Source organism: Hippoglossus hippoglossus, chromosome 20 (assembly GCF_009819705.1).
Source record: "Hippoglossus hippoglossus isolate fHipHip1 chromosome 20, fHipHip1.pri, whole genome shotgun sequence".
Classification (NCBI taxonomy): domain Eukaryota; kingdom Metazoa; phylum Chordata; class Actinopteri; order Pleuronectiformes; family Pleuronectidae; genus Hippoglossus; species Hippoglossus hippoglossus.
The window spans coordinates 15,497,525-15,524,014 of NC_047170.1; the positions used below are offsets into that span (position 1 = coordinate 15,497,525).

Genomic DNA, 26,490 nt, shown 5'->3' on the forward strand with positions numbered 1-26,490 from the left:
ATCTCGGAGCCAGGTCCCTGATGTACTTATGACAGCAACAATAAAAAAATGTTCAGAATAGCTCAAAAAACGTTTCAGATCCGCACAGAGAGCGACGCCTGTTGAATTATCCCTTTTCATTAGAGCACGGGAGAAAGTGAGTTGTCCCACAACTAACACAGTTTCCCTCCTCTTCTCTTTAACTTGACGGGCTGCCAGAGGCTGGAAACACTAAAGTAATACTGGCACGCGGTAATGAAAAACATAATTGCATGGCTGCGTGGTGGGATTGATGTGATACAGTAAACATGGCTGGCAAAGCCCAAGGGGGGGGCAGCTGGTCAGCGGCCAAGGGAAGCAGCATTCCTCCACTCGAGATCTCCTCAAGAAGTTCATCCCCGGATCATTAAGATATTGAGGCAGAAAATATCGAAAGCTTAAAGGAAGAATCCACACACAGATAGTTTGATTTTGCAAGATATCATCAGTTTACAGTGTTTAATGAATTCCAAGAGTTATTTTGCTTATTTTATTCCAGGAATAATAAGGATTATCGTGTTTTCCTTACTGATTCACCACCTCAAATCTCATGCTCTCTGACTTGACTTTAGCATTTTCCTGATCAGTCACTGTGCTGCTGGCTGAATGAGATATTTGCTGCTCAGTAACAAGTGATAGAGGCTTCTTGGAGAGACGTCTTATGAGAGATAAAGTGACAGTACGTATTCTAATTGAATCGTCCCGTTCACGGTTTTTCACTCGGCAGCATCAGCATTGTTCTGCTCTTCCCTCTGACCCCATTCGAGGAAACGTGAGCTTTCTCTTAGCGTAGCACTTTTGTCAGTGTTCTGTCAGCTGCTTCCTCTCCCAACTGTCCACGACTGTGTGCGACAGCCCCAGCGTACACACACTACCTGCTCCGGAGTCTGGAAGGGGCTCGGTCGCCGGACAACATGTGTGTTGTTCAAGTTTGTAATCTTATCCCAGCTGTCACGGCAGAGAATGCAGAGTATGTAGGAGGTGGAAGTGGATCCATGACCGTGGATCCATGACGGATGTGCAGAAAGACAGAAGGGTCATTGATTTAACTGTGTCTAACGAGTTATTTTGCCCTTTTGACACAGAATGACACCCTCTCGTTACATGTGGGGCTATTTAATACCCTTTATTTCCTCCTATTTTCATCTTAAAACTAGAATGGCAGTCAGTGGAGCACGTTCACAGTCCGCTTATCGATTTCTACCTATTTTATTCATCAAGATCTATGAATATTTCCCAGGGAAATTGGTGACAACCCTTTTGTCCAGATCCACGCCAAAGTTTAATGGGTTCTTTTTTGACCTGTGTCCCATCCTTACACCGAGTTTTGTGGAAATCCGTTTGTGTAATCCTGCTGACGAACAAACAAATGGGGGGGCAACAATATCTCAACAATAACAGGCACCAAACTTAACAAAACAAATAAAACAATGTGTTATAAGGAAGGTTAGAAATGAAAAAATAAAACATTAGTGTGATGTCACGACACATACAAATCAGTGTTAGATGCTCTAAAGGTCAGCACGGCCCATCCTTAGTACAACACCCACAGCAACTTTGTCGACCTTGAACTTTAAATTTTTTCACGGTGAAGGTGTTGAATGACTCGGGGATCTTCTTTCAGGCCTGTTCATAATCTGCATGTCTTTATAGCTAATTATAGCCGGAAAGACAAACAACGTATGGAGACACAGTGGACGAGAGTGTGACTCCGCTTGATGAGACGCGCCAGCAGGAAGCCCTGAGTTCAAGAAGCTCAGTGAAGATAAAAACATGTTTGCTCTGTGACACTGGCCTCGCCGTTATTGGCTGTTCCTCTCGCCTCCAACTGCACCAAGTTAATTATTATCTCCTTAACAATGTGTGTTTTTGTGCGTGGCCAGGGAGAGTCCAGATAATCCTGTTCAGATTTTCAAGGGCCGACATTGTGAAACTGAGTAACGTCTTCTTCCTACCCTGAAGATCTGCCCCGGTCATGTGACGCGGGGTAACTGAAGTGGGGAAATAGTTTCCAGAGAAGAGGCCGCAGCACTTCTAGCTTTTGCTGTTGACAATAGAAAAACAGAAACAGTATAGTTTTCTATCTATGCTCAAGGCTGCAGCTCTGCTCCTGTGTGTTTATTTGATGGATTATCTTTATGCGTTGAAGGTGAGTTTGTTCAGTTGCAGCGCAGAGGACTCTACGCGACATGTGCGTCTAAAGCATGGTTGGCTTTCTGTTTGTGTGCGTGACATTCAGTTTCGCTCTTATCATCCCCGGTCAGTCGTTATACATTATCCTGAATAGTGCAAATAGACGTTTTCTGAGCCGATGTGTATCCTGACTTTGCTTCTTCAGGTGAAACCTCAGCACGAACTCTGACGCTGGTTAACGTTCAGTCCAGTCCAGTATGTCTCTTTGCTTTGTCAACAGCTGAACGACTTTTCCCAGTTATTAGCAAGTCAAGGTTATAATTACAACCAACCACGGTTAACTTAATGTGTCACTAATTAGTCCCCCCCCCCCCTCTAATGTCCGCATGCAGGTGGATTACGAAATATTTCTCGACGGGAGAACAGAACACGTTAACCTGTTATGGCCATTTTTAACCATGTGGTGACATATTGAGATAATCTCGGGAAACATTACAGATGAACTTCAGATTTTTGAAAAAGTGACGAGCTGCCAGTTACTGTGTTTTGCTTGTTTTAGTACAGATTGAACAAAACATTGATTTGAGTGATATTTATAATTGTGTCATGCACATTCTGTACCCAGCCTAAAGACACAATTATTTATAAATTGAAAAAAAAAAGAGAGAGAAATCAGAAACCAGAGTTGCATAAATAACAATAACAGACAAATAAACCATCCTGATGGTTTCCCCCAAGATTTAGAAATAAAGATAAAGCCCACGTGTAAACATTAAAATTAAAACAACCATTCCAATCTGCCGTCAGCAGTGCACCAGAACATTTGTAGATTATTTTTCATGTAATGTAGATTTTCTTGACTCATCATAATAAGGGCAACACAGAGGGAAACATGGTTTGTTCTCAACTTCTCTAAATTCACACAATTCAGGAAACCCGTTCTCCTCCGTCAGCAGGATTACGCAAAAACTACAGAATCGATATCCATGAAACTTGGTGACAGGGTGGAACATGGGCCAAGAAAGGACTTTTTAAAATCTTTTTTTTCTTTGACATTGCAAGATTAGGGTTTTTTGGACATTTTCAGTGATTTCCCAGAGAATAATTAATGGATCTTGATGGAAAAAACAGGACTGAAATCTACACAGTAGCGCGGTGTATCCTCTTGTTACCTCTTGGTTTCTTCTTTGCGTCCTGATCATGTCGTGCATGCAGAATATATCATCATCATCATGTCTCCATCCATATGTGGTACAAGTGTATCAGTGACTCAGTGAGGATCAGTAGGTTCACACCCCCTCGTCTCTATCACAACCTCATATACTTCCTGTGACGTGCATGTGGTCGTCTCGGCAGAATCGTCTTACTCAATTATATGATCACATCTTCAGCTGAGATAAAAGGGGAGAAAACATTACCTCAGGCAAATGCTCTGTTTGTCTTTGGCTGAAAGTTTAGATTTGATTTTATTTTTAGCTGAGCAAATAGTAGAAACCATGATGCAATGGGAGGAATTGTGACAATCACTGCTTGCGTAACGCACAAGTGGGACAGAACTGGGTTAAACCTCTGTCGCGTGCAATCATAATCAGAAACCCTGAGCCACTGGGATCTGCTTGCAGACTCGTGTTAAGATATGAAGTAATGCAGCCACTCATCGGTCACACAGTCCGACGCCGGGATCACTACAACATTCCCGCCCTATCTCACCCTTTCCCCTCCAGTGCTGACTGTGTGGGATTGGAGACGACCTCACGACACAGATAATCTCCCTCTGCAGCGTCTGCTCGCCGTCACCCCGTGAAGAAACACTGACTCTGCACATACACAGAAACTTGCTCCTTCTGAAGATGAACTTTTCATTATCTTTATTTTCCCTACAGTTGTTTTACAGCTGACTTTATTCCTTGGGTTGAAATTTCAAATGCTAATCTTAGCCATCGAGCTCTCGGGATGCCAACGTCCGTCTGTCAGTCCGCCACTTTGGTCCAGACTGAAATACCTCAACTCCTGGAGAGATCACTACGGCCTCCGTGATCCTCAGACTCAGACCACAGGCTCTGAGTCTTGTTCAGGTCTTATTTGTTATTCAAGCAGACGGGAAATTACCTGAGCTGCTTATTTTTTAACGCAATATTTGGCATAAATCATGAGGGTTCAAAAATGTAAATGCATGACAGTACGCTGAATAGTCTTTTTTATAATCTAATGCATCGATTGGATGAGTGCGGTGAATTAGCTTCTTGAAGTGTATTATTGAATTATGCTCTGTTGGAAAGCTCCCATCTCGCACGCAGACCGACGAGCTGTTTTATTTGACTTAATATAGTTTAGCAATTAAAATTTTTTCCTCTCCAGTCAAATCCATCCAGCTCAAATATTAGTTTTAGTTATTTGTCACGTAGAAATTGATTGGTTTTCACACAACGTTGAAAATCCAATTTCATTCCAGCCTGTTTCTTATTATGTCATCGGTCAATATTAGCCATCATAAATGCGCCTTTGAAGAGTGTGACATGTTTAGTTCCTCTGCATTTACATTGCCCTTGAAGGCGCATTGACTAAAAGCACCTCGGTCAATATTTAGGCTTCGTGGGGCAAAGTTAAAATGTGGAGATGAATGTCAACGTGAGGTTTTTGTTCCGAGCTGTTCAAACACGCCGTGTCCTTTCAGGCCGCGTTTGTCCTCAAAGCGAGATTGACAGTCTTGTTTATTCTGCCCTGGCACAATGAGCGGACAGGCGAAGGTGGCAGGTTGGCCGATAGGGCTCTGATTAGGGTATCACGAGGCTTTGATAAGCAGGGGCAGAGGTATACCCCCCCCCCCCTGCACTTCTTAATCAAGGCGTTGAGTGTCAGAGCTCCAGTGTTGTCATGGTGGAGAGCTCTGACGCTTGTTACCTCCAAAAACCACCGACTGTGATCAAGCTCACGGGGCCATGAGCGAGGTAAGTCTCTGGAAGCTCCTCGCCGAAGTCAAAGGTTCCTTCGTCCTCTGGTCAGTTCTGTTTTTTTTTACGCTCGGCTCTCCTCTGCTTGTTTTCTGCACATGGTTCTGACTGTGGAGAATTCACCTCCTGGAGAATCCCTCGCGCATCTCTCCCACCTGCAGGGATTCACTGGGAAACCATGATATGAATGAGAGCTCAGTAAAAATAAACCTCCGGATTGTGTAGCAGTGCTCAGAGGGCTTATAGTCACCTGGTGATGTGTTCTTCAGCTTCTTGATTCGCTCATCCACTTAGATATTGAGACGTCATGTGGACGCAGGGTGAGACTCATTGACAGAAAAAGGTTCTCGTTTAAAAACGTTAGATCTATTTCCAAATGTGCAGTTTATTTTCCATTCAGGCCTTCTTTTTTTTAATGTGGAAGTCCATTTAAAGAAACTGTGTGAGAGTCATCTGCGGCTACAAAGCGCTGCATTGTCTCTGTGGTTTGTTCTGGAGTTAAATGTAGAGTTTGTTCACTGTCTTTGCTGGTCTGTCAGAAAAATAGCCATATGAGGAATTGAACCTTGGGTCAATATTGAACAAACAGGCTGACCCGTCTCTACTTTGACTCTGGAGAGCGTCGGCAGCTCTGCAGCCCAGTGCAGGGCTTCCTCCTCCTGTCACCTGTGTGTGGCATGTAAAACAGGTCAGGCTAAAAAGCAGCACGGCCGTGTGGGTCATGGGAGTCGGGTTTTCACACGTTCTTCGGACATTCCCTGAGTTCGTGAACATCTGGTGAGTGTTGTGAAACCGTTTTCTCTTCTTGATGGATTTGATGAGCCTAATGTGTTGAAAGTGGAACATACATGACCCAGGGGTGGATGAAACTCCATATGTGTATGTAGATTCCAGCTGTTGTTTATGCCGTGTAAGTCAAAGGAAAGAGTTAATTTGAATTAATGTATTTGTTCCACTTTTATTTATGCTTCTTGTAACAATTTGTCACACGTACGTTACGTTAAGTTACCAATATCGTAACTTTAATTTACTCTATAACAAGTAAAACCTCTGCTATCAAAAGTTTACTCAAGTGTAGCTGCGTTATCAGCAAAACATGTTTAAAATATTACAATGACGAATGCAAGTCCTGCTAAAAAAATGCTTTATTTGACAGGTATATTATATGAATATGGTCTTGATGGAGCTTGTTCCAACTATATTATAAACAGTTAGTTTAGTCCAGGTGTAAACGGCACAGGAATCAAGTGAGGGGGTCGACAGGAAGGAAACAAACCCACTCAGCCTCTTTGGGTGAGCAACAGCTATTCATAATAAAACATCTGATATGTTCAAAGGGGATATTTCCCTTCGTGAAAGTACTAAATGTGAAACGTGATAACTAGACACTGGATCAAATGTCAAAAAAGATTCAGTTGCTTTCTATCACTGCAGTTATGGATACATTATATCTCGAGGTCTGCTGTGCATCAGCTGAAGTGTGACTTTGACACTGAGCGGAGCAGGAGCTGCAGGTCGGAGGAGAGATATTTATATTTCATCAGGTGGTTTCTGTGGCTGCCTGCTGCTCTGTGGAAAATCTAATCTATGGCAGATACGTCGGGTGTCCTGAGAACCACCCGAGGGCGCATCAGTTGACGTGTAGCCCCTGAGTGTTTCCACAGGTTGGGTTCGCCGCGGGATCTGAGGCATCCGCGCCGTAGTCATAGCAACATTCACTCTGTGGTGAGGAGTCGATCCACTCTACCTATCACTCCAGACAACCCTTATCACAACATCCCACCAGCAGAGCCGGGCACAGCGGGGCAACGCGTCCTGCTGCAGGAAAACAGATCTCTTATCACTCACATGATCCCTGTCACACCACAGCGTGGAAATCAAGGAACTGTTTGAAGCTCGGGGCCATTGTTTCTAATCTAAAGCTTATTTTCAAGAATGCATGAGTTAGATGACTCCTCATATGGTGCCCTGAGTCTGGTGTGTTCACAGCACCACACCGCCCTCTAGTGTCGGTTTAAGTGAAAGGCAAACACAATACTGTTTCGAAAAGCAGGTTTTGAGTACGTAGTGATTTTTACTTATTTGTTCTGTTGTTGTTTGTGTCGCAGCCAGAGGCCCCTGCTGCCTCGTCACTACACGGGACGCCACGCACAGAGGAAGAGGACGATGGGGACCTGAACAAATCTCTGGGCGTCCAGCGCTTCCAGCAGATCCTCAGCCCGGCTTCTGTCGTCCCCGATGAGCAGCACCACCCCTACCATGACGAGGACATTGAATGTAAGCACACACACACACAGATCATAGTTGCTGTTTGCACTTTTAACATTCACTGCACCTGCTAATCATCGTGTCTCGTCTCCGCTCCATCTTCTTCTCCGCAGACCACCGTCACTCGTCTCACCACATCCACCGGCCTCTGTCCAAACTGCCCTCAGAGGGACGCAGGAAGAAGGGCGGCAAGAAAAGGAAGAAGGAAAAAGACCACAAAAGCAGCCACGTTCCCAGCAGTGGCCCCATCGAGGAGGGAGAGGATGAAGAGGAAGAGGAGGAGGAGGCAAGTTCTGCTCCATCTGACTCAGAGAGAGCGAGGGATGTGGAGGTAATGCTTTGGCTTCATATTAGTCTTATAATGATGGTTTTACCCCTTTTGTGTAAAAATATTCTAATATAGACTCACTGAAATGTCTTTTTATTCATTGACGATTTTTACTTGTTTATACAAAAACTAGGGATGAAACCCACAAATTATCGATTATTCTGCTGACTCAGTAATAATCTGATCGATAAAACTAAATCATATTTTCATTAATTTAAAAAACTAACCTCTTTTTTTAGTTCTTGTTTCAGAAGTTTTTTCTTTTCTCTGACCAACAATCAAAAACCTTAAAATATCCAGTTTACTGTAACGTGTAAAACACACAATTGCAAGGATCATTGGTATTAGCCACACTCGTGTCTTGCTTGTGTTAAAATCTTGTTTCCCTTCAGTGTCTCAAACTGTCCATAGAAAAGTAGAACCCCTGTTAATGTAAAGCGTCTGTTTTTTATCTGCATCAATTCCTTCACACGGCCGTTCAGGAATGTGATGCAGAACAAATGGCCCATTGTCTTCTCGCTGTCGTGTCATTACTATATTTTCCTCTATGAATATTTCAGTACAGTGAATTATTCATCCGGGGGTTTCGTGTTTGTTATTATGATACTTCACTGAATCAAAAGGCTGTAACAGGACCGGGTTTAACCTGATCACGGTGTAACTAGGTAGTTTTCACTGTCGCAGGATTTATAGGATCGTATTTTAACACATTCCAAGCAAATGTTTGTGTGTGAGACTGCACTTTATTCAGTTATAAAAAAATTAACATCAGAAATAGCAAAGTAGAACAGTGACAAGTGTCGATCTGTACTCAAGTTGTGATGTTAAGGTGAACAGAAGAGAGGAGTGATTATTTTCAGTTTCTCCGTTCACATTTTGGGTCCATCTTCTGCTCTCACACTCTGCGTTCCCTCCACAGTTCTTTGTTTCCGATGAAGACCATGCAGCCACACGGGGCACAGAGAGCCCTCACACATCCCGATCGCTGGACATCGTACCACAGTCTGGTGTCGGAGCAGACGCTGAGGATGTCACTTCCACAGAGTGAGTCGACTTCTTGGAATCAGTAAATAAACAGAAACGCTGTGTGAGAGAGACGCTCGGCTTCATAATAAGACTTTACCTGCTGCAGTGATTGCGTAATGTTCCTATTTGCCATGTTGCTGAAGTGTTCTCACAGCTGTTCTGATTGGGTTAGACCGCTCAGGCACACAATGTCTTATTGGTCTGCGGGGCGCACACTGTACGTTACCATGTCTCAGGCATCCAGTGGGCCTGCTGGGCCTGATCTGATGGGCCAGAGTAATCCTCTCCTCAGAGACCCATATATCACCTGTCGCTCCAGAGGACACAACACACCTCAGCTGCCGCAGGCTCCACCTATGACATTTACTTCTCCACTTCATGAGGGTTTGAATCTGAGCTGGGATAAAGCTGCATTTACTCAGGCACGCTGCTTGTTCTCAGTCCGTCGGAGAGGGGCATAGTCACAGAGGATTTTTATACCAGGGTGGGAAAGTTGAGGGAAAGCGAGCGTCTTGATACTGGAGGAAAAGGACGGTGAGTTCATTCTGTTCCAAGAGTTTTGTTGAGTATTTAATCGTGTGTATTGTAGAAGGAGCATCAATAGAAGGGTGAGATATCTGGATCACAAGGCGGCCTTTAACTTAACTGCTGACTTGCTGATCGTTTGAAAGAAAGTTATGATAAACAAGAGCAGTAAAGGGTGTGTTTGTTGTTTTAAGGCAAATGAAGAGTCAATTTGCCTGTGCAGTTTCTAATTGTAAACAAGGTATGTTTGGGGAAAATAGTAAATCAGCTGCCCTGGTTTCTCTGCTTTTCTCTCCAGTAAGCCGGACACATCCGACACTTCCAGCCCCTCTCAGTCAGGGCCCCCTGAACACATAGCACTGGCCCGGGTGTCATCCACCAGCCGCAGCTACGATCTGCAAGACCGCCGGCGCACGGGCAACATGACGGGTACCGAGCAGGCCAAGTACGAGCGCATCCCCACGGACGAGAGCGAGGCTCAGACACTGGCCTCCGCTGACCTGGACGGCATCAAGAGTGAGTATAGACCAAATGTCTAAAGATTATTTTTACTTTAACTTTTTCGCAAAACTCCTGGATGGATTTCGATGAAACTTGTTGGAAGGATGATCCTATAATCCTTTCTGCTTTCCGTATTGTTTCTGTAAAGATAATCTATATTTTATTATTAGTAATGGCTTTAATAGTTTGTAGCTTCATTACCTCTGCATTGTTATGTGATTAGACAATAACAGTTATGAAGTCCTGGCTTTGTTGTCGTCTGGATTCCTCCAGAAATATCCGTGCGAGTGCCGGGGGCCACCTCAAGTCCCCTTCTACATTGCAGTCTGCTCCCCACTGCACTGACGTCCCCGGGCCCCCTGGCCCAGCGTGGGCTTGTGTCCAGGGCCGGGGAGATTTACGTCAGGCAGCTGACCCCTCAGCGGACAGCAGCAGCTTATCAGAGAGTGTGGCAGACAGGCTCGCATAATTAAATTAGCCGTTCCTGCTGTCAGCTGAGGCCCCTGGACCCGGGCCCGAGCCATCATGGTAGCTAATTGAGAAAACGGGATCCAAGTTCATAAGCTTTAATTATTAGTGGAGTGGAACGAGCGGAATAGTTAAACTGCCTCAGACGCAGGATGGAGACGCTGGAGTTTGAGGAACAGGCTCGATATTGTCCGGCTACAGTGTTCGGTCTTTATGAGGCTTAGTAATAAAAAGTGGAGTCTTCAAAAGAAGACACCAGTTATTTTGTGTCTTCTTTTATCTGCTTCCCGCCACCGTAAATCATCCTGGGAAAGTCTGTGTCTCTGGCTGCTGCTCAACAATAGGAATTATTAGATCACCGCCCCTCCCTTTTTGTTCAACCGGAGCCAATTCACACCTCGGCTCGCTGATGCTTTCTGATAGTCTCCGTCTCCGCGGGGTCGGACGCCGGTCAAGAAATTACTACTTTTCCCATCTTGTCAAAACTTTAGCGTAAGTCCCACAGTCCGGTTTGAGTGGGTCACGTAGACAGATGGCCGTGCCAGCGCTAACCCAACGCCCACCGCTGTCCTTCCTCCCCTCCTTCAAGAGCTCCGTGCCAGTCAGGCCCCATTTCACTGCACCGTACTTGACTCACACTCCAGTGAACACATCATGGAGCAACTTGACAGTGCACCTTCTCAGTAAGAGTTGAGGATTGTGCAGGTCCAAGTAGAGAGAGGAGAGGATAGAGGAACATCGATGAAGACCCTCAAACGCGTCACTGTTTGTTACATAGAATTTACGAGCGCCGATGAAGGTAAGACGACTGGTATTCACAAAGAGATTTTCTGTCCTTGCTTTGCAGCTTTTGCGTCTCTCCGATATTGTGAAATTATATTTGCATGCTCGTTTACAGAGTGCAGACAGGCACGTTGATGTTTTAGATCGTAACGCCTGACAGAAACAGTTGTGCCCGCGGTGCTGCGTCGTGTCTGTGCCACCCAGGGTCTCTCTCAGCATCCTTTTCAGAGTCCGGTGCGCTGCCACCATGAGTAACCCTACTCTCTGCTGCGGGGCTGTGGAGACAAAAGAGAAGTGGCCTCACCCTGTGTGACTCCCTGGGCTGAGATTTGAACTCAGGGTGAAAGGTCAACGTGTCACAGGCTGAAGAAAACACACTGAACAGAGCAAACTACCGGCAGGATGTCACGTTTAGGATTTGTGTTGGGAATAACTTTTTTTTAAATGTCTTTTAAATTGTTAAAGGTGTAGTCTCACCCCCTCGTTTCCTCTCTCTCCACCAGGTCATCGTTTTGAAGATGTCCCCGGCATGCGCAGACACCTGGTCAGAAAGAGCACCAAGGGACAAGTGGTGCACACCGGTAAAGACCACAAGGAGCCGACCACCCGCAGCCGCAAGCAGGACCATAGCCCACATGAGGTGAAACATTACTCACTTGTCATACAGCCTCTTCGGCATTTAAGGCGAGACATGCATTACTGTACATGCATCATTTAATCTCTGCTTATATAAACCTGTCTGTCCCAGGTCCATATCTGTGCTTAAGTTCATTTTCACAAAACTATACCTGGAAAGTGTCATTTAAGAGGGTGACTGGGTTTATTTATTCGACAGCATAGGGATGGAATCAATTAATCAGGATCCAAATGTACGATGATAAAAATAGCCTCAAATTCAATTAATTGTTTGGTCTATTAAATACCCGAAAAATAATCTAAAGGGAATTTGTCGCAGTTTTCCAGAGCAAGAGGTGAGAACAATTAATCGTTGTTTTTCATATGGTCAGAAAAAATACTGAGGGGGCCTTTTAATATCCTTTCAGTTTGATGAACCTCGGTGGGAGAATATTCTATATTTGAATCTTTATTTTCTCCTTCCGACCTTTATAATTTCCTCAAATATGACGGTAAATTGTTGCTAATCCTGGGAAATGTCCCCCATCTCTTTTCCTCTGTCACATTTAGTGCAGCCCTCTCTCTTCTTCTTTTTTTTTTGTGGATGGGAACGGGAGGGATGGAGACAATTAAAAATGAATGAATGAGTTCTTTTCTTTCACACACGGAAAGAAGAAGAGAGGGAGAGAGGGGAGCTTGAGTAACCAGACACTGGGAGCTCTTGAGGGCGGGAGAGCTATGTTTTATTAACACACACACACACACACACACACACACACACACACACACACACACACACACACACACACACACTCATACAGTGCTCCGAGCCCCCAGCAGCCCAACAGGTCCCTGTCAGGTGTGTGTGCTGTGGGGACTATTAGCTATGTGTGTCGTGGTGAGGTCCCATCCTTTGTGCCGCTGTCTGTGTCAGTGTTTGAGTCCTCTCCTGCACCGTCTCGCTCCTCCAGCCGTTACCGGTGATTCTGTACCGCAGTGCCTCGCGGCCAGAAGGCGTCATGATGCCCTCCGGTAAAATGGCTCGGTACCAGAAGGTGAGGCTGGGTGACTGGCCAGAGTCAGGTCTGACTCGTGTGAGCGTGATTTCACTGGCATGCAGCAGGTGTTTAACGGCACATGGCGGCAAATTAGGGGATTTATTTTTTTCCAAGCCTGTTTTTTTGGACATTTTTTACTTCACTCCGGACTGTGACTGACCTGCATGGTGTTCAGTTAATAACCTGAATTATATATTGATATTTGATGCTGAGAGTTAAGAGGCGCACAGAACACTAGTGTCTCTCCTCTCTCGCCTTTTTTAGTGTTAGGTTTTTAAAGATGTTATTGGCTTTTTTTTCTGCCTTTTTTTAAATTGAACATCAAGGGATAATAACCTGGAGAATCCCAGTAAGCATGAAGTCTGTTTTCTGATGCTAAAATACAAGATGCTTCTCTGAAGTCATGGCTCCTAATCCAAGTGTGATTATATCCACTGGGAAACTAAACAGTGCTTTTGCTATGAGGTGGTATATTTTGTGCATATACTGAACATGCATGTTGTTTGGTCTGGATCGTAAAGACGTGCTGTGTCGTGTCTCACCCGCTCCTGTGTGATGTCCGTAGGTGTTTGTAGAGCTGAACGAGCTGACCATGGACAAGAACCAGGAGATGCAGTGGAAGGAAACGGCTCGTTGGATCAAGTTTGAGGAGGATGTGGAGGAGGAGACGGACCGCTGGGGGAAACCTCACGTGGCGTCTCTGTCTTTCCGCAGTTTGCTGGAGCTCAGAAAGACCATCTCGCATGGTAAGAGGGAGAAACCGAGTCAAGTGTGTGCACGAGTCATTTCGTAAGAGACAGAGCTCAGTGTGTGTGTGTGTGTGTGTGTGTGTTTGCAGGTGCGGTGCTGCTGGACCTGGACCAGAAGACCCTGCCCGGCATCGCACATCAAGTGGTGGAGCAGATGATCATTTCTGATCAGATCAAAGCCGAAGACCGAGCCAACGTCCTGAGGGCCCTGCTGCTTAAACACAGGTGATTTGTAACATCGGTTTGGAGCTGAAACGATCTATTGATTAACTGATTAGTCAGTCAACAAAAAGAAAAGGTAACTAGTTTGGAAATCAATGAATCGCTTTAATCGTTTCTTCAGCAAAAAATGGAAAAAAGCCTCAAAAGAGAAGGTTTACATGCTTTTATTTGTCTCGTATTATTGTAAACTGAATATTTGGGGGTTTTGGACGATGGTCTGAGAATCTGAGAAGTAAAATATTTTTTTCTGCTCACTTAGAATACAACCTTAGTTATAACCTTATACATTTTAAAAGGCAGCTGGGTGGTAAAAACTTCTTTACAGGTCATTGTTGGATATTATTACCTATAATTGATGTTAGTTCAAATGTGGACAGGAAAATCTGTGCTGTGGGTTATTGTGATATGTGTCTTATCCCAGAGGCCGCAATTATGCCCCTTTGGATAATAACAGGGCCACACACTCGTGAAACTCTTCTTCGAACGTCTGCACACTTCCTGCTACTAGGTGGCTTCATGCCTGGTCGCTGCCTCTCTTCCTCCTGCTCACCCTCTCTCTGCCTCTCCCTGCCTCCCCTAGTCACCCGAGCGACGAGAAAGAGCACACCAGCCCATTCCCCAGGAACATCTCCGCCGCCAGCCTAACACACCACCACGGTGCCAACCACGGTGCCAACCACGGTGCCAACCACGGTGCCAACCACGGTGCCAACCACGCCCATCAGCCAGAGCCGTCTGCCACCGACCCGCTCATGGGCACTGTCCACGCTGCGGTGGACACGGACACACGTGTCGACGTGGAGAAGAACGATGGACAGGTAATTCTGAAGCTCAGGTGTGGCCCAACAATCTCAATTACTGATATTTTTCTTTCTCCTGATCTGACCCCCTGTCCTGTTTGTTCTCAGCAGAAGGAGTCGTCCTTAATGACTGGAATGCATCGATCCAAATCCAAACATGAGCTGAAGCTGCTGGAGAAGATTCCTGAAAATGCAGAGGCCACAGTTGTCCTTGTGGGTGAGTTACTAACACGACGTTTGACACCTGGACAACTGAAACTCACTTACATTCCTTAACCTTTCATTGACTATTATGTCTCGCCGTCTTCTAGGAAGTGTGGACTTCCTGGAGCAGCCCACCATGGCGTTTGTGCGGCTGCTGGAGGCGGTGGAGCTGGAGTCCGTCCTTGAGGTCCCTGTGCCTGTCAGGTTCCTCTTTGTTATGCTGGGACCCCCCAGCACGAGCATTGACTACCACCAGATAGGACGCTCCATCTCCACGCTGATGTCTGACAAGGTGAGCGAGGGAGTTGTTTAAAGATAAACCCCAAAATCACACAAACACAGAAAAATATAAAAAACAACTACACACATTACTTATTATTTGTGGCTGAATTATCATCCAGCAATTCCACGAGGTAGCCTACCTGGCAGATGAGAGGCAGGACCTGCTGAACGCCATCAACAGCTTCCTGGACGGCAGCATCGTGCTGCCGCCGTCGGACATGGGAGGTGACGAGCTGCTGCGCTCCGTCGCTGGCTTCCAGCGGGAGATGCTGCGCAAGAGGGCGGAGCAGGAGGTCAAACTGCTCAAAGAGACTATAAGCGTCGAAGAAAACGGTAAACATCAGAAACTTTAGGAGCATGACTTACTGTCTTTTTGAGATAGGTTAACAATGTCCTCTCTCCTGTCGCCCAGAGGCCCTCCTCGATCCTCTGAAAAAGTCAGCCGACCCTTTAGCGCGCACAGGACGCCCCTTTGGTGGCCTGATACATGACGTGAAGCGGCGTTACCCGAAGTACGTCAGCGACTTCAAGGACGCCCTCAACAGTCAGTGCATGGCTGCGGTTATCTTCATCTACTTCGCTGCCCTCTCTCCGGCCATCACATTCGGAGGCCTGCTCGGTGAGTGTCACAGGAGCTGAGCCATCGTGTGAACTCTACTGTCAAATCTCTTTCATGCTTTCCGTGAGAAGTCTATCAGTGAAACTTGAAACCCTGTTTGTGTCCATTATGGTGTTAATGTGTGTGTCGTTTGCAGGTGAGAAGACGGACGGTCTGATTGGTGTTTCTGAGCTGATTGTGTCGACCGCCGTGCAGGGCGTGATCTTCTGCCTGCTCGGGGCTCAGCCGCTGCTGGTCGTGGGCTTCTCCGGACCCCTGCTCGTTTTTGAAGAAGCATTTTACAGTGTAAGTCCAAAATAGTGAATCAACTTACAAACACCTGACACAGAGATTCTCCAGGTGATAGCATATTCCTACAATTTGAAGATCTAGCTGAGGTACTTTCAAGTTTGTTGTTTGTGTAGATGTTTTTTTTAAAACCCCTGAAAACTTGGTTTCAACTGTTATTTATTTTTCTAAAACGATTAAAGATCTTGACTTGGTCGACCATCACCTGTAAAACTCTCTGTCTCTGTTTTCACAGTTCTGCAATTCGAACGATATCGAGTACCTAACAGGCCGCGTCTGGATCGGGTTCTGGCTCATCATCATCGTGGTCATCACTGTGGCGTTCGAAGGCAGTTTCCTGGTCCGCTTCGTCTCCCGCTTCACCCAGGAGATCTTCTCCTTCCTCATCTCCCTCATCTTCATCTGCGAGACCTTCATCAAGCTCGGCAGGGTACGCCTGAAACTTGAAATAACAACTCCTGATTACAAAAGCTTTTTGTTGGCACGCTGGGAGATTATGCCGCTGACACTAAGCCGAACAGACTAATCTTTGGAGGATATTCAAAACCCGGGGTCGAAATTAGTATGTTTTTCTAGCAAGTGCACCTGAAATCATCTGTGATTGATTGGCCCTGAAAGTTAAATGGATTTAGAGTTTAACCATTACCCAGGCTTATGGTTTTGGATGGTTTGCTTTACCGTAGTTTTATGGCCCCGACTTGAGAGCCGCTTGGTTTTGGGGCTAATTTAATTTTTCCAGAAAGTGTGGTAGTGATACGTAAAAGTGTGATTCATGAGTAAATCACACAGACGTACATGCCGTTTGTGTGTATTCTGTAGTAACAATGTTGTGCTCTGATTCACACCCTCAGATTTTCAAGGAGCACCCACTGAAATACTGCTCCCTTGACAACAGCACGGTAGGTGGCACCTCGATGGGAAACACCACCCTGGTTCTGAGCAACAGCACCTCGCCTGTGCCGCTGAATGTCCAAGGCAAGCCCAACACGGCGCTGCTCTCCCTGGTCCTCATGGCCGGGACATTTTTCATCGCTTTCTTCCTGCGCAAGTTCAAGAACAGTGCGTTCTTTCCTGGAAGGGTGAGGAGCTGAAATCCCTTTCAAACACTGGTCCTGCAGCGTTAATTATAATATATTCACCTCCGTATTTATCATTGTACATGAAGGATACATGTGTGTTTTTATGTGTTTAGCTTCGCAGGATCATTGGAGATTTCGGGGTTCCAATCGCCATCCTCATCATGGTGCTGGTGGATTACAGCATAGAAGACACATACACACAGGTAAGACTTAAACCACTGAAACTTTAAATGAATGAACCAAAAAGTCACAATACAGACCTTCATCATCCCCGTCTTCATCTTCATCCTCTCTCCAGAAACTGAGTGTCCCCCGTGGACTTTCTGTGACGAGTCCCGAAAAACGCGGCTGGCTCATCAACCCTCTGGGTTCGGAAGGTAAATTCCCCGTCTGGATGATGTTCGCCTGCTGTTTCCCGGCTATGCTGGTTTTCATCCTCATCTTCATGGAGACGCAGATCACCACGTGAGTTACCCTGCAGTCAAGAAAATATTGTGTTTGCTTTTGATTTATCGCTCGATACTAAACCCTAAATACTTCAAGACTTAAAAAGCATCTATGAACACGTCTGTTGATTCCCTCTGTGTGACCGCTCCCCCCCCCCGACCTCCTGCAGCCTGATAGTGAGTAAGAAGGAGCGGATGCTGGTGAAGGGCTCTGGTTTCCATCTGGACCTGCTGCTGATCGTGACGCTGGGCGGGGCCTCGGCTCTGTTCGGGCTGCCGTGGATGGCGGCCGCGACCGTGCGCTCCGTGACCCACGTCAACGCCCTCACAGTCATGAGCAGGGCCGTCGCCCCTGGAGACAAGCCTCGCATCCAGGAGGTGAAGGAGCAGAGGGTCACTGGGCTCCTGGTCGCCATCATGGTTGGTGAGTGGCGGACACTGAATTCTCGTCACTGCTCTTGACCCCTGTTTGGATTTTTGAATGTTTAAACTCCTTCTCTCCAGGCATGTCCATTGTAATCGCTGACCTGTTGCGTCAGATCCCCCTGGCCGTCCTGTTTGGTATCTTCCTCTACATGGGCGTGATGTCTCTCAATGGCATCCAGCTCACAGAGCGGATGATGCTGCTGCTTATGCCACCAAAGTATCACCCTGACCACACCTACATACGCAAGGTGAGACGCTCATGGTCATTTTGATGTTCGGTCTGTTCAGATACGTTTTTGCGTTATTTAAGAGGAGTTTTCTAAATGTGAGAACCAATGAAATAGTCAAATAGTTGAAAGATGTCAGGTTCACGTTGACTTTTCTAGCAACAACAACCAAACACCATTTGTGAGGAATGAAATACAATTTTCAGATCCTTGCATCGATTATTTTGGAGTCTCCTAAATGCTTGTGTCAGTTTTATAATGAATCTGTTTCCTGCAGGTCCGAACGCTGCGCATGCATCTGTTCACCTGCATCCAGCTGGTGTGTCTGGGTGTTCTGTGGGCGGTCATGTCGACACAGGCGTCTCTGGCGTTCCCCTTCGTCCTCATACTCACCATTCCTGTGAAGATGTTCGTGCTGCGCCGCATCTTCACCGTCAGAGAGATAGAATGTGTAAGTTTACCACAGGGGGGCACCATACACCGCTTTATACACCCTCGACCCAGATGCAGCAATATACACTGTACTTTTTTGTTTTGAAATTACTTTTGTCCACTGACTATTAGAAAGATGCAGAGAATTGACAAGTAACTAAATCGCACATTACACTACGGAACTTTATATATTCTAAATGCCTCCAAGTGAGACGAACTCTTTCTGTGTTTTTGTGCTAACTCTGACGTCTCTCTGCTTCATCCAGTTGGACGCGGACGACGCTGAGCCAAAGTTTGACGAGCGCGACTGTCAGAACGAGTACGCGGAGGTGCACATGCCTGTATAACCCTGCTACACGCCCTCGTCGTACCAGTCAACTCCTCTTAGTGGACACCGTCATCTGTCAATCACAACCACTGACATCTTGGATGCAGCGACTCCAACTTGAAGCCCTCGTAAAGAAACTTGACGCCACATCACTGTGCACCGCCGACCCTCATCATCATCATCATCATCCTCCTCAAGTCACCAGCACACAGAACGTCTGGTTGTTGCTTGAGTCAAACTTTTCACTATTAAAGTAGCTTTATTTATCAGGTTGTTGGAGGCTTCTCTGATGGTTAGCAGCACTTTGTGGTCGTTAGCGTGCTTCACTCGTACTTTTTTTTAAAAAACAGGTATTTCAGGGGAAAGAAAATCAAATCCATGTGATCTGAAGCTCTAAATGAAATTAACAGTAGATAGATGTGCAAGACCGATTTAATTTTAAGCCCTGAAAGGTTGCTCTCATTCACATTGAATATGTGGGTCAAACATTCTTTTATATTCTTGTGCTAGTTTCTAGTTTGTCGCTTTTCTCCGTGTTTTAAGCTCACCAAGCGCCTTATGAAGGAAATGAACCGTATACGGAGGTGTTTGTTTTTCCTCGTCCTGTATTATTGTAGACAGCTGATCACTTTGCCCGCCTCCTGAAGCTCGTAGCACTTTTTAAAGAAACCAAATCTGAACGATGACTGTATTTTAATGTGATTTGTTTTATCTCTTTAGCGTCCTCTTAAAAACCCATGAATCGATATCAGCGTAGCTTTAGTTTTCCTCTTAATTGCTTCTGATTGATTTTTAGCCTGTCCTATAACTACTCGTAATTTTTTGTGCTCAAACGCAGCAGTTTATTTTGGCTTTAAGTCAACGTCTGTACCTGTCGTGAGTTAAAAGCACCAACAGAGGGAGATCTTGCAGGACTGTGCTGAATGCTATACCAAAAAATTTAAAAACAGTAAATGAAAATGCAAGTACACTAATGCCATGACATCTTAACACACGTTTTTTTTGTGAAAGTAAGAAAAACACAGTTGCACATTAATGAATTTACTCTAAATGTCTCCACGCACATGTTTAGGGCACTAAAGTTCTGATGGTTCGTTTCGACGTCTCACTCGGTTTGGTTGGTTGGTTGTTTTTGGGGAATCGCTGTAATTTATTGGTGTCTGTGTCCGAGTGCCAAAACCGTGGCTCGTGTAAATAGTTTTGTGATCAGAACAATAAGCTGCAGTTCAGTCATCTCAATAACTGTATTGTTTTGGCCTAATTCACACATTTTTCATGGTATAACATTCCTCGTTTTATCAAATTTCGTGCTGTTTTGGGGGTTGGGAGGGAACTAATTGTTAAAAACAATTTTTATTCACTCATGAGCTTGGTCGACCAAATTTCCACACGAGCTGTGTAGACAATCTCAATATTCTTATTACTAAGAGGGAAGGTTTTTAAAAAGAATTAAGAAGTATATATATATATATATACACGGTGTTTGTGATTAATTTCAAGTTGTGTCTGTGTGACATTGGACGGTTAAAGCTCTGTGCATGTGACACTCTCCTCGTCCCACCTCCGCCTGCCTGTCGCTGTGATCTTGTGCCTGTTCGGTGTCACAAAGCTGCACAAAATCTCAAGTGCCTGTGGGACCATGAAGCGATCGGCCGCACGTGTCTGCGGCTGCTTTGTTCGGGGCGACACACGTTACAATAGTTTGCACTTTTCAGACGCTCACAAATCAAACATCTCTCCATTATTTATCTGTTGCAATATGAGGCATTATTACTGTTTTTATAGAAAAAAAAAGAAAAGATTTATTCAGAGTATTTCACAAAACCCTTATCTCGTGGCTGCATCACGGCCGTGACACTGAAGAGTATATTTATTAGAAGAAGGCAGTGGAGAACTACAGTCGGTTGTGTGTCTGCTTATTGTGCCCGTGGATGGAGTGAACGTCGTCCGCCTACGTCAAAGTGTTTGTTTTCCACGTTGTGAAATGTGATGTGTTGATTCGTTTCGAAAGCAATACAAAGTCTGACAGGATATTGCTGATGCTCCCTTGTACATTAATGGTTCAAATATTGATGACAAATAAAAGTTATTTTCTATTTATCCTGGTGATTGTTCCCTCGTGTTTTCAATAGATTTGAGATTCTTTATTGTCGTCACAGGGCTGCAGACGACAACACAACAAAATTAAAATAACCCCTAACTATCCCTGAGATTAAATAAAATATTAGAAAATATTAGAAAAATAAATGAAGCGAATACTATGCAAATACACAAATGTAAAAATATAAAACTAATTTAAAGATCTGAAAGGAAACATATACATGGTGGTAAATGGTTTATTCAGACCGACCAGAGGCTTTTACAAGGTAGATTTATTTATAAAGCACATTTCATACACACATTTAGATTCCAGGTGCTGTTCAGGGACATTAAAAACAACACAGACTAAATTAAAAGAAATCATTCAAGTCAGAAAAGCAACAATTTTCATTAAAAAGACTAGAAGAAGAGGTAAAATAAATAAAAAGCATAACATCGTATAAAAAAATGTATAAGCTGAAGGATTTAAATAATAAAAACAAAAAAAGAGTAAAGTTGAACAATGGTATAATCCTTAGATTTAAAAAAAATAGATTAGATAAAGGGACTAAAAAAGTTTTCAGATGAAACAAAGCGGGACCAGGAATTGAACCCTGTGGAACCCCGGGAGTCTGATATTGTTTAGAACTATTTTGTCTGTCCTGCAAATAAATTAAACCCGTTTGAGGAAGATTTTCTAGAATATCCATCATTTTTTTTAATAATCCACTGATGTCAAAAGAGTTCAAATTTATAGTCTGGGCCTTAATCTTTAGTCTTTAAATCCTCATGTTGTGGATCAGCTCTGAGTCTTTGTGTAAAAAGAGGGCTGGATGTTCTGCCCTGCTCATAAAGGGGGGTGGTTCCCATCACAGCTCCCCCACTGTTACAGACACAGGGAAAAAGATGGCTGCTTTGTTGCTGCTGCTGCTGTCGAGCGTCGGAGCTTTGTTCCTCGCCTCCGACGCACAGGAGGCGTACGACAAACTCCCCCAAACCTACAGGGGAGGAGTGGATCTGGCTCTGGAGAAGATCAACTCTCACGCCGGGATCCAGCAACATTTTCTCTACTTCAGGAGCGTTACAAAGTCAGACATCGAGGTACTTGTACAGTCATATCTGTGATTGGGCATTTACTGGTTGTGCAGTTGACTCATCACTGGGAGTTTTTGTGATAAACTGTGATTAATATCCTCAGGGAAACGTGCTCATCAAAGAATCTGGTGATTCTGTTGTAAACAGTTCCCTTCATGGATGAGTTGTTCAGATCTAACCCTCCTCTTCCTCCTCAGCCTGGGTTTGATGTGAGCTACATCTACCACCACTTCTACCTTAAAGCCACCAAGTGCCAAAGAGGAACCGTGGACTCCTCGGCGTGTCGGTTCAGGAACGACAGAGTGAGTTTGGCCTGATTTCCAGAGCCGTTGCTCAACTGAAAAATGTGTCTAAGAGGGCGACTGCCTGTTCTAACTTGTCGGTGTCTTTTGTTTGTGTGCGTTCTTGCAGCCGCTGGTCGACTGTGCAGTCTGCTACAAGACTTTCAGAGAGGAAATTGAACAAGAGCCCAAACCCTACGTTCACTGCATCCACAAACCGGCCCTGACGGAGGTTAGTCCACAGAATCCCCTCGTTTCCTTTGTGATTTCAGTCTTTTCACTTGTAAATAATACAACCTCTTCCTGTTTGGATCCCGTCTTTGTGACTGGCAGGAGATGAAGGTGGGCAGAGTGGAGCACTGCAACAGAATGGGCTACAGCAGCGGAGCTCCAACTCTACTGGCATCAACAGGAGCTGACTGAACGCCGTCTGAACACATTATTAAAAACACTGTTGTGATTTCTGCTCTCTCTCTGAAGACTTGTTTGAACTAGAAGCTTTTAACTGCATCTCCCTGTGAGGGAACGTTGTTTATCTGCACGTTAATACTCAAAACATTTGAGAAACCTTTTTGTGTCACATCTTCAGCAATGAAATGTTTCCTTTCCACGTCAATCTCTAAAAATAAAGATAACATTTAAATTGTGAAACAATCAAGACGAGTTTTTGTGTGTGTGTGTGTGTTCCTGTACTTATATCTTTGTGAAGACCATTTAAAGAATAGATCATACAGAGTGAGGACATTTTGACTGGTCCTCACTTTTTCAAATGACCCAGCTTTAATGGACTGTTCGGGGGTTAAGACTTGGTTTCAGGGTTAGGGTTAGAGTTAGGTCTACGTTAGGGTTAGATTTAGATATTTAGTTTGGATGGTTATGGTTAGGGTGAGGGGCTGTAGAGGCTTGTATAATGTCAATAATAGCTACAAGTAGGTACCTTCATTAACCACCTCATTGACTGAATTCAGAGAAAATCTCAGTTTCCTGGAAATGACCTGCTTTTCGGTTCCTGCAGCAACAAGCGAGGATGAAGTTGTGTTGACAGAATTCCTTCAGGACTTGGTTTTTCTAATCCAAGTCACGGCTGCGATAACATTTCTCGATATGAGTGTAATTCCACTTCTGGAAACTCCCCCACTGAGAGAGTGTTTTGTTGGGACAGGTTTTGATCTGTGTTTACGGGAACTGGGACAAACAGCTGGAGCAGCTGGAGCAGCTGGCCCTTTGACAGTCCCTGTGTCACTGTGCGGCCATAATAGGGCTTGTTTTAAAGAGGAGGGACTTGATCCTCTCAGCTCAGATCTACACACACACTCTCTGGATGATGGCTGCCGAGCTGCTGCTGCTGCTGCTCTGTGCTGGAGCTGGGCTTCACTCTGCCGAGGCCCAGGATCTTACCGATGAGCTGCCTGATGCCCACATGCAGGGAGTGGATCTGGCGTTCGAGCAGCTCAACCTGCATTCTGGGGTTCAGCATCATTTTCGCTTCTTGAAGACGGTGGTTAAGTCAGAAATCGCGGTAAACTCTGAGTTCCTTTACTTTCATGTGATTTTGAAAGGGATAAATGTTCTCGCTCCAAACTACATGCTGGACTGATTAACCCACCGTGTGCCTGAGCGTTCACACTGATCTGTGCATGGAGCTCTGCTGGTTGTTCCCAGGTCTCGTTTGGTGACGTTAGAATCTGTGGATCAGCTGGAGATCAGACAGGCAGCATCCTTATAATGTCTTTTAAATCTCTTCTTAAAACATTTTACATTGCAAAGCTTTTATGAATATTTGACATATAATGTGTTCTATAACCCACCTATCACCTTCTTTCTCTTGCTGTTCTTTTAAAGTTTTTTTAAAGTGCATGGCAAGAATGTAGTTTTTTATTATTATTATTATTATTACCAGCTCTTATATCAGTTCTCAGCTTGAAGCTTCACTTGACTCAGTAGAATGAGACGACGTGGGAAAAGTGAAAAGTCCAGATTGTTCTTTTCAGGACTGTATTCAAGTTTTGAAATTAAACAGTTAACTTGAACCTGTAAAAAGTGAGAGGAAATACACTTTAAATGTGTTTCAGATTTGTCTTGCTTTCGGTTTCCTGTTCCTGGATTTCAGGGTTTTGACACCTCTGCCTCTGCCTTCAGGGGATTCTGGTTAATACTGGTTTTCACATCTGCTTCAGGTCAAGGTTACTCTGAAGCTCTTAACGTCAACATGTTTTCAGCAGAGATGGAGGAGGGACACCACATTCCTCCCATCATCCTACGCTCTGATTCTCTGAAACTCAGAGTGAACTGGCAGCGTTTCTGGTTTTAATATCGAGTGCTTTCACTTGTCGACTTGGACAAACGCCAGCGCTGAAATATGAAGCAACTGCAAAACAGTGATATTTTGCTTATTATATATTTGAACTGTTGCAAACTAAATTCTCTGATGTGAGTGAATGAAATAATTTCTAGATTACATCAGGAATTCATTGTTAATAAGGTTAATTAGATAAAAACAATTAAAGAGTACTATATTCTTTATAATTACTGCCAGATTATATCGTCCTTTTCAATAAATGTTTCCAGCTTTTTCTTTGCTGCTTCTCTAGCTCATATTGAAATTGCACCTCGCTCTCTTCCAGGGCGGATTCACTGTGAGATACATCTACCACCACTTCTACATGAAACCCACCACGTGTCCCAAAGGAACGACTGAGCTGGACCCTCTGAACTGCCCCTTCAGGCACGACCGGGTGAGCAGACGTCAGGGACACAAACATTTGTTTTCACGTAAACATCGACAGCTTCTTCACGCTCTTTCTGTAATTGCCTCCTCCCCCAGCCACTGATGGATTGTGCAGTTTGCTACAAAATGGCAGCCGAGCAGATAGAGCCCAACCCCAAGCCGTATGTCAACTGCATCCAGAAACCCAGACTTACAAAGGTATTGTAATTACCCATCATGCCATCTGTTCGCTGGGGTCTCCTCAACAAACAGTTCTCTGGAACTTTTCACTTTATAGGTTTCAATGATATCGACCATGTTTTATTCTCACACCAAAGTGTTTTACAGTATTTTAATGTTCGGATGTTTTTCCTGCTTCGTGGACAAGATCCAATAAACCAGCAGCATCCTTTCTGTAGCATGAAATCATTCTTAACTCTTAGAAGAATAGTAAAAGTAAATATAGGTGAGAAGGGATCTATTGGCAGAAATTGAATATAATAATAATTATATTGTATGAATTGTTGTTTTCTTCACCCTAGAATGGGCCTTAATATTCAAATACTTTATATTTACATGAGGAGAGGGCCATCTCTACGTAGGCCGCCATGTTTTTCTACAGTTTGTTTGGGAGGGGAGGGTGAGGTGAGGGGTATTCAGCTGCAACATGCAACCTCACCACTAGATGTCACTAAATTCTACACACTGACCCTTTAATGCGTTTTTCTCTTGTGTTTCAGCAAATGAGGATGGACAGGTTGGAGAACTGCAAAAAAATGAGCTACAACAGTGGCGCTCCGACACTCTTGTCCTCACGCGTCCGCTAAACATATATTCAGAAACAAACTAGCATGCTCGATATAATAACACGCCTCATATCATAGTATATCTGAAAACACACTTAAGAATCCATAGCCCTGTTAAGCTGCTCCGTGCGTCTGTGTAATCACTCACTCCAACGTCCCCTGAAGGCTCCTCACCGCTCTGATGAGAGATCGTCTTTGCTCCAACAGTCCCAGATGTGAGAGCTTAATTAAAAACTGGTTTATCTGCAATCGCAGAATCCAGCAGACTGTGTTCATCTGTGAGAAGTCCGTGATATAATGTATCTGCGTTGTGTGTGGACTTGTTAGACGACGACAACAAATAAAGTTACTCTTTCACAATTCTCACCTCTTGACTGCCGAGGGCCTACAATTGAAATCCACTTCTTTTTTAGTAATACATAATAATGATAAAGTTTATTTCTATAGTAACTTTCAAAACCAGAGTTAGAAGGTGCTTCAGAAAATCAAATATAAGGGCAAAGAGAACAAGTCCTAGAAACGCCAGATCATAATGAGTAATGCAATAAAACATTAAAACAGTAAAATTAAAAAACACTGTGACAGAATTTAACAGCTGGACACAGGAAATCTGAGCCTTTGTTACGTTCCAGTTTAAAATCAGCTGCATTTTCAGCTTTATTTACACATTGTTCAACCCTTAATCAAACTTTGACAAACTTTAAATCGTTTCCTCCAAGTTACTGCGAAGAAATTGAATTTGAATT

At 44.5% G+C, this 26,490-nt stretch overlaps 3 protein-coding genes across 10 annotated transcripts in view; all 3 read left to right on the top strand.

Moving 5' to 3' along the window:
- The window catches only part of slc4a2b (solute carrier family 4 member 2b), a 33,948-nt gene extending 13,072 nt beyond the window's left edge, over positions 1-20,876 (top strand). For 4 of the 8 annotated variants that reach the window (XM_034572813.1, XM_034572812.1, XM_034572815.1 and 1 more), the window contains 22 exons: positions 7,211-7,379; positions 7,484-7,701; positions 8,618-8,742; positions 9,548-9,765; positions 11,505-11,641; positions 13,240-13,420; positions 13,513-13,648; positions 14,226-14,463; positions 14,554-14,662; positions 14,757-14,941; positions 15,051-15,264; positions 15,344-15,550; positions 15,687-15,835; positions 16,074-16,268; positions 16,690-16,917; positions 17,031-17,120; positions 17,216-17,382; positions 17,534-17,787; positions 17,868-18,037; positions 18,294-18,467; positions 18,715-18,802; positions 18,839-20,876. In XM_034572813.1, the coding sequence (XP_034428704.1) occupies positions 7,211-7,379; positions 7,484-7,701; positions 8,618-8,742; positions 9,548-9,765; positions 11,505-11,641; positions 13,240-13,420; positions 13,513-13,648; positions 14,226-14,463; positions 14,554-14,662; positions 14,757-14,941; positions 15,051-15,264; positions 15,344-15,550; positions 15,687-15,835; positions 16,074-16,268; positions 16,690-16,917; positions 17,031-17,120; positions 17,216-17,382; positions 17,534-17,787; positions 17,868-18,037; positions 18,294-18,467; positions 18,715-18,795 (3,645 nt within the window). In that variant the 3' untranslated portion in view covers positions 18,796-18,802; positions 18,839-20,876. Of the gene's footprint in view, positions 1-2,007; positions 2,168-7,210; positions 7,380-7,483; positions 7,702-8,617; positions 8,743-9,547; positions 9,766-11,504; positions 11,642-13,239; positions 13,421-13,512; positions 13,649-14,225; positions 14,464-14,553; positions 14,663-14,756; positions 14,942-15,050; positions 15,265-15,343; positions 15,551-15,686; positions 15,836-16,073; positions 16,269-16,689; positions 16,918-17,030; positions 17,121-17,215; positions 17,383-17,533; positions 17,788-17,867; positions 18,038-18,293; positions 18,468-18,714; positions 18,803-18,838 lie in introns of those variants that run through there. The other 4 variants (XM_034572818.1, XM_034572811.1, XM_034572816.1 and 1 more) reach the window with 4 other exon arrangements.
- A 792-nt stretch (positions 20,877-21,668) lies between these two features.
- Positions 21,669-22,889, top strand: LOC117754067. Its single transcript, XM_034572721.1, has 4 exons — positions 21,669-21,956; positions 22,148-22,252; positions 22,362-22,463; positions 22,565-22,889. Exons 1-4 carry the CDS (start codon positions 21,762-21,764, stop codon positions 22,652-22,654), a joined length of 492 nt encoding a protein of 163 aa, XP_034428612.1. The 5' UTR covers positions 21,669-21,761; the 3' UTR covers positions 22,655-22,889.
- Positions 22,890-23,488: 599 nt separating this feature from the next.
- Positions 23,489-26,107, top strand: LOC117754066. Its single transcript, XM_034572720.1, has 4 exons — positions 23,489-23,750; positions 24,856-24,966; positions 25,056-25,157; positions 25,679-26,107. The coding sequence occupies exons 1-4, from the start codon at positions 23,553-23,555 to the stop codon at positions 25,763-25,765; spliced, it is 498 nt and encodes a 165-aa protein (XP_034428611.1). The 5' UTR covers positions 23,489-23,552; the 3' UTR covers positions 25,766-26,107.
- The last annotated feature ends 383 nt before the right edge of the window (positions 26,108-26,490 follow it).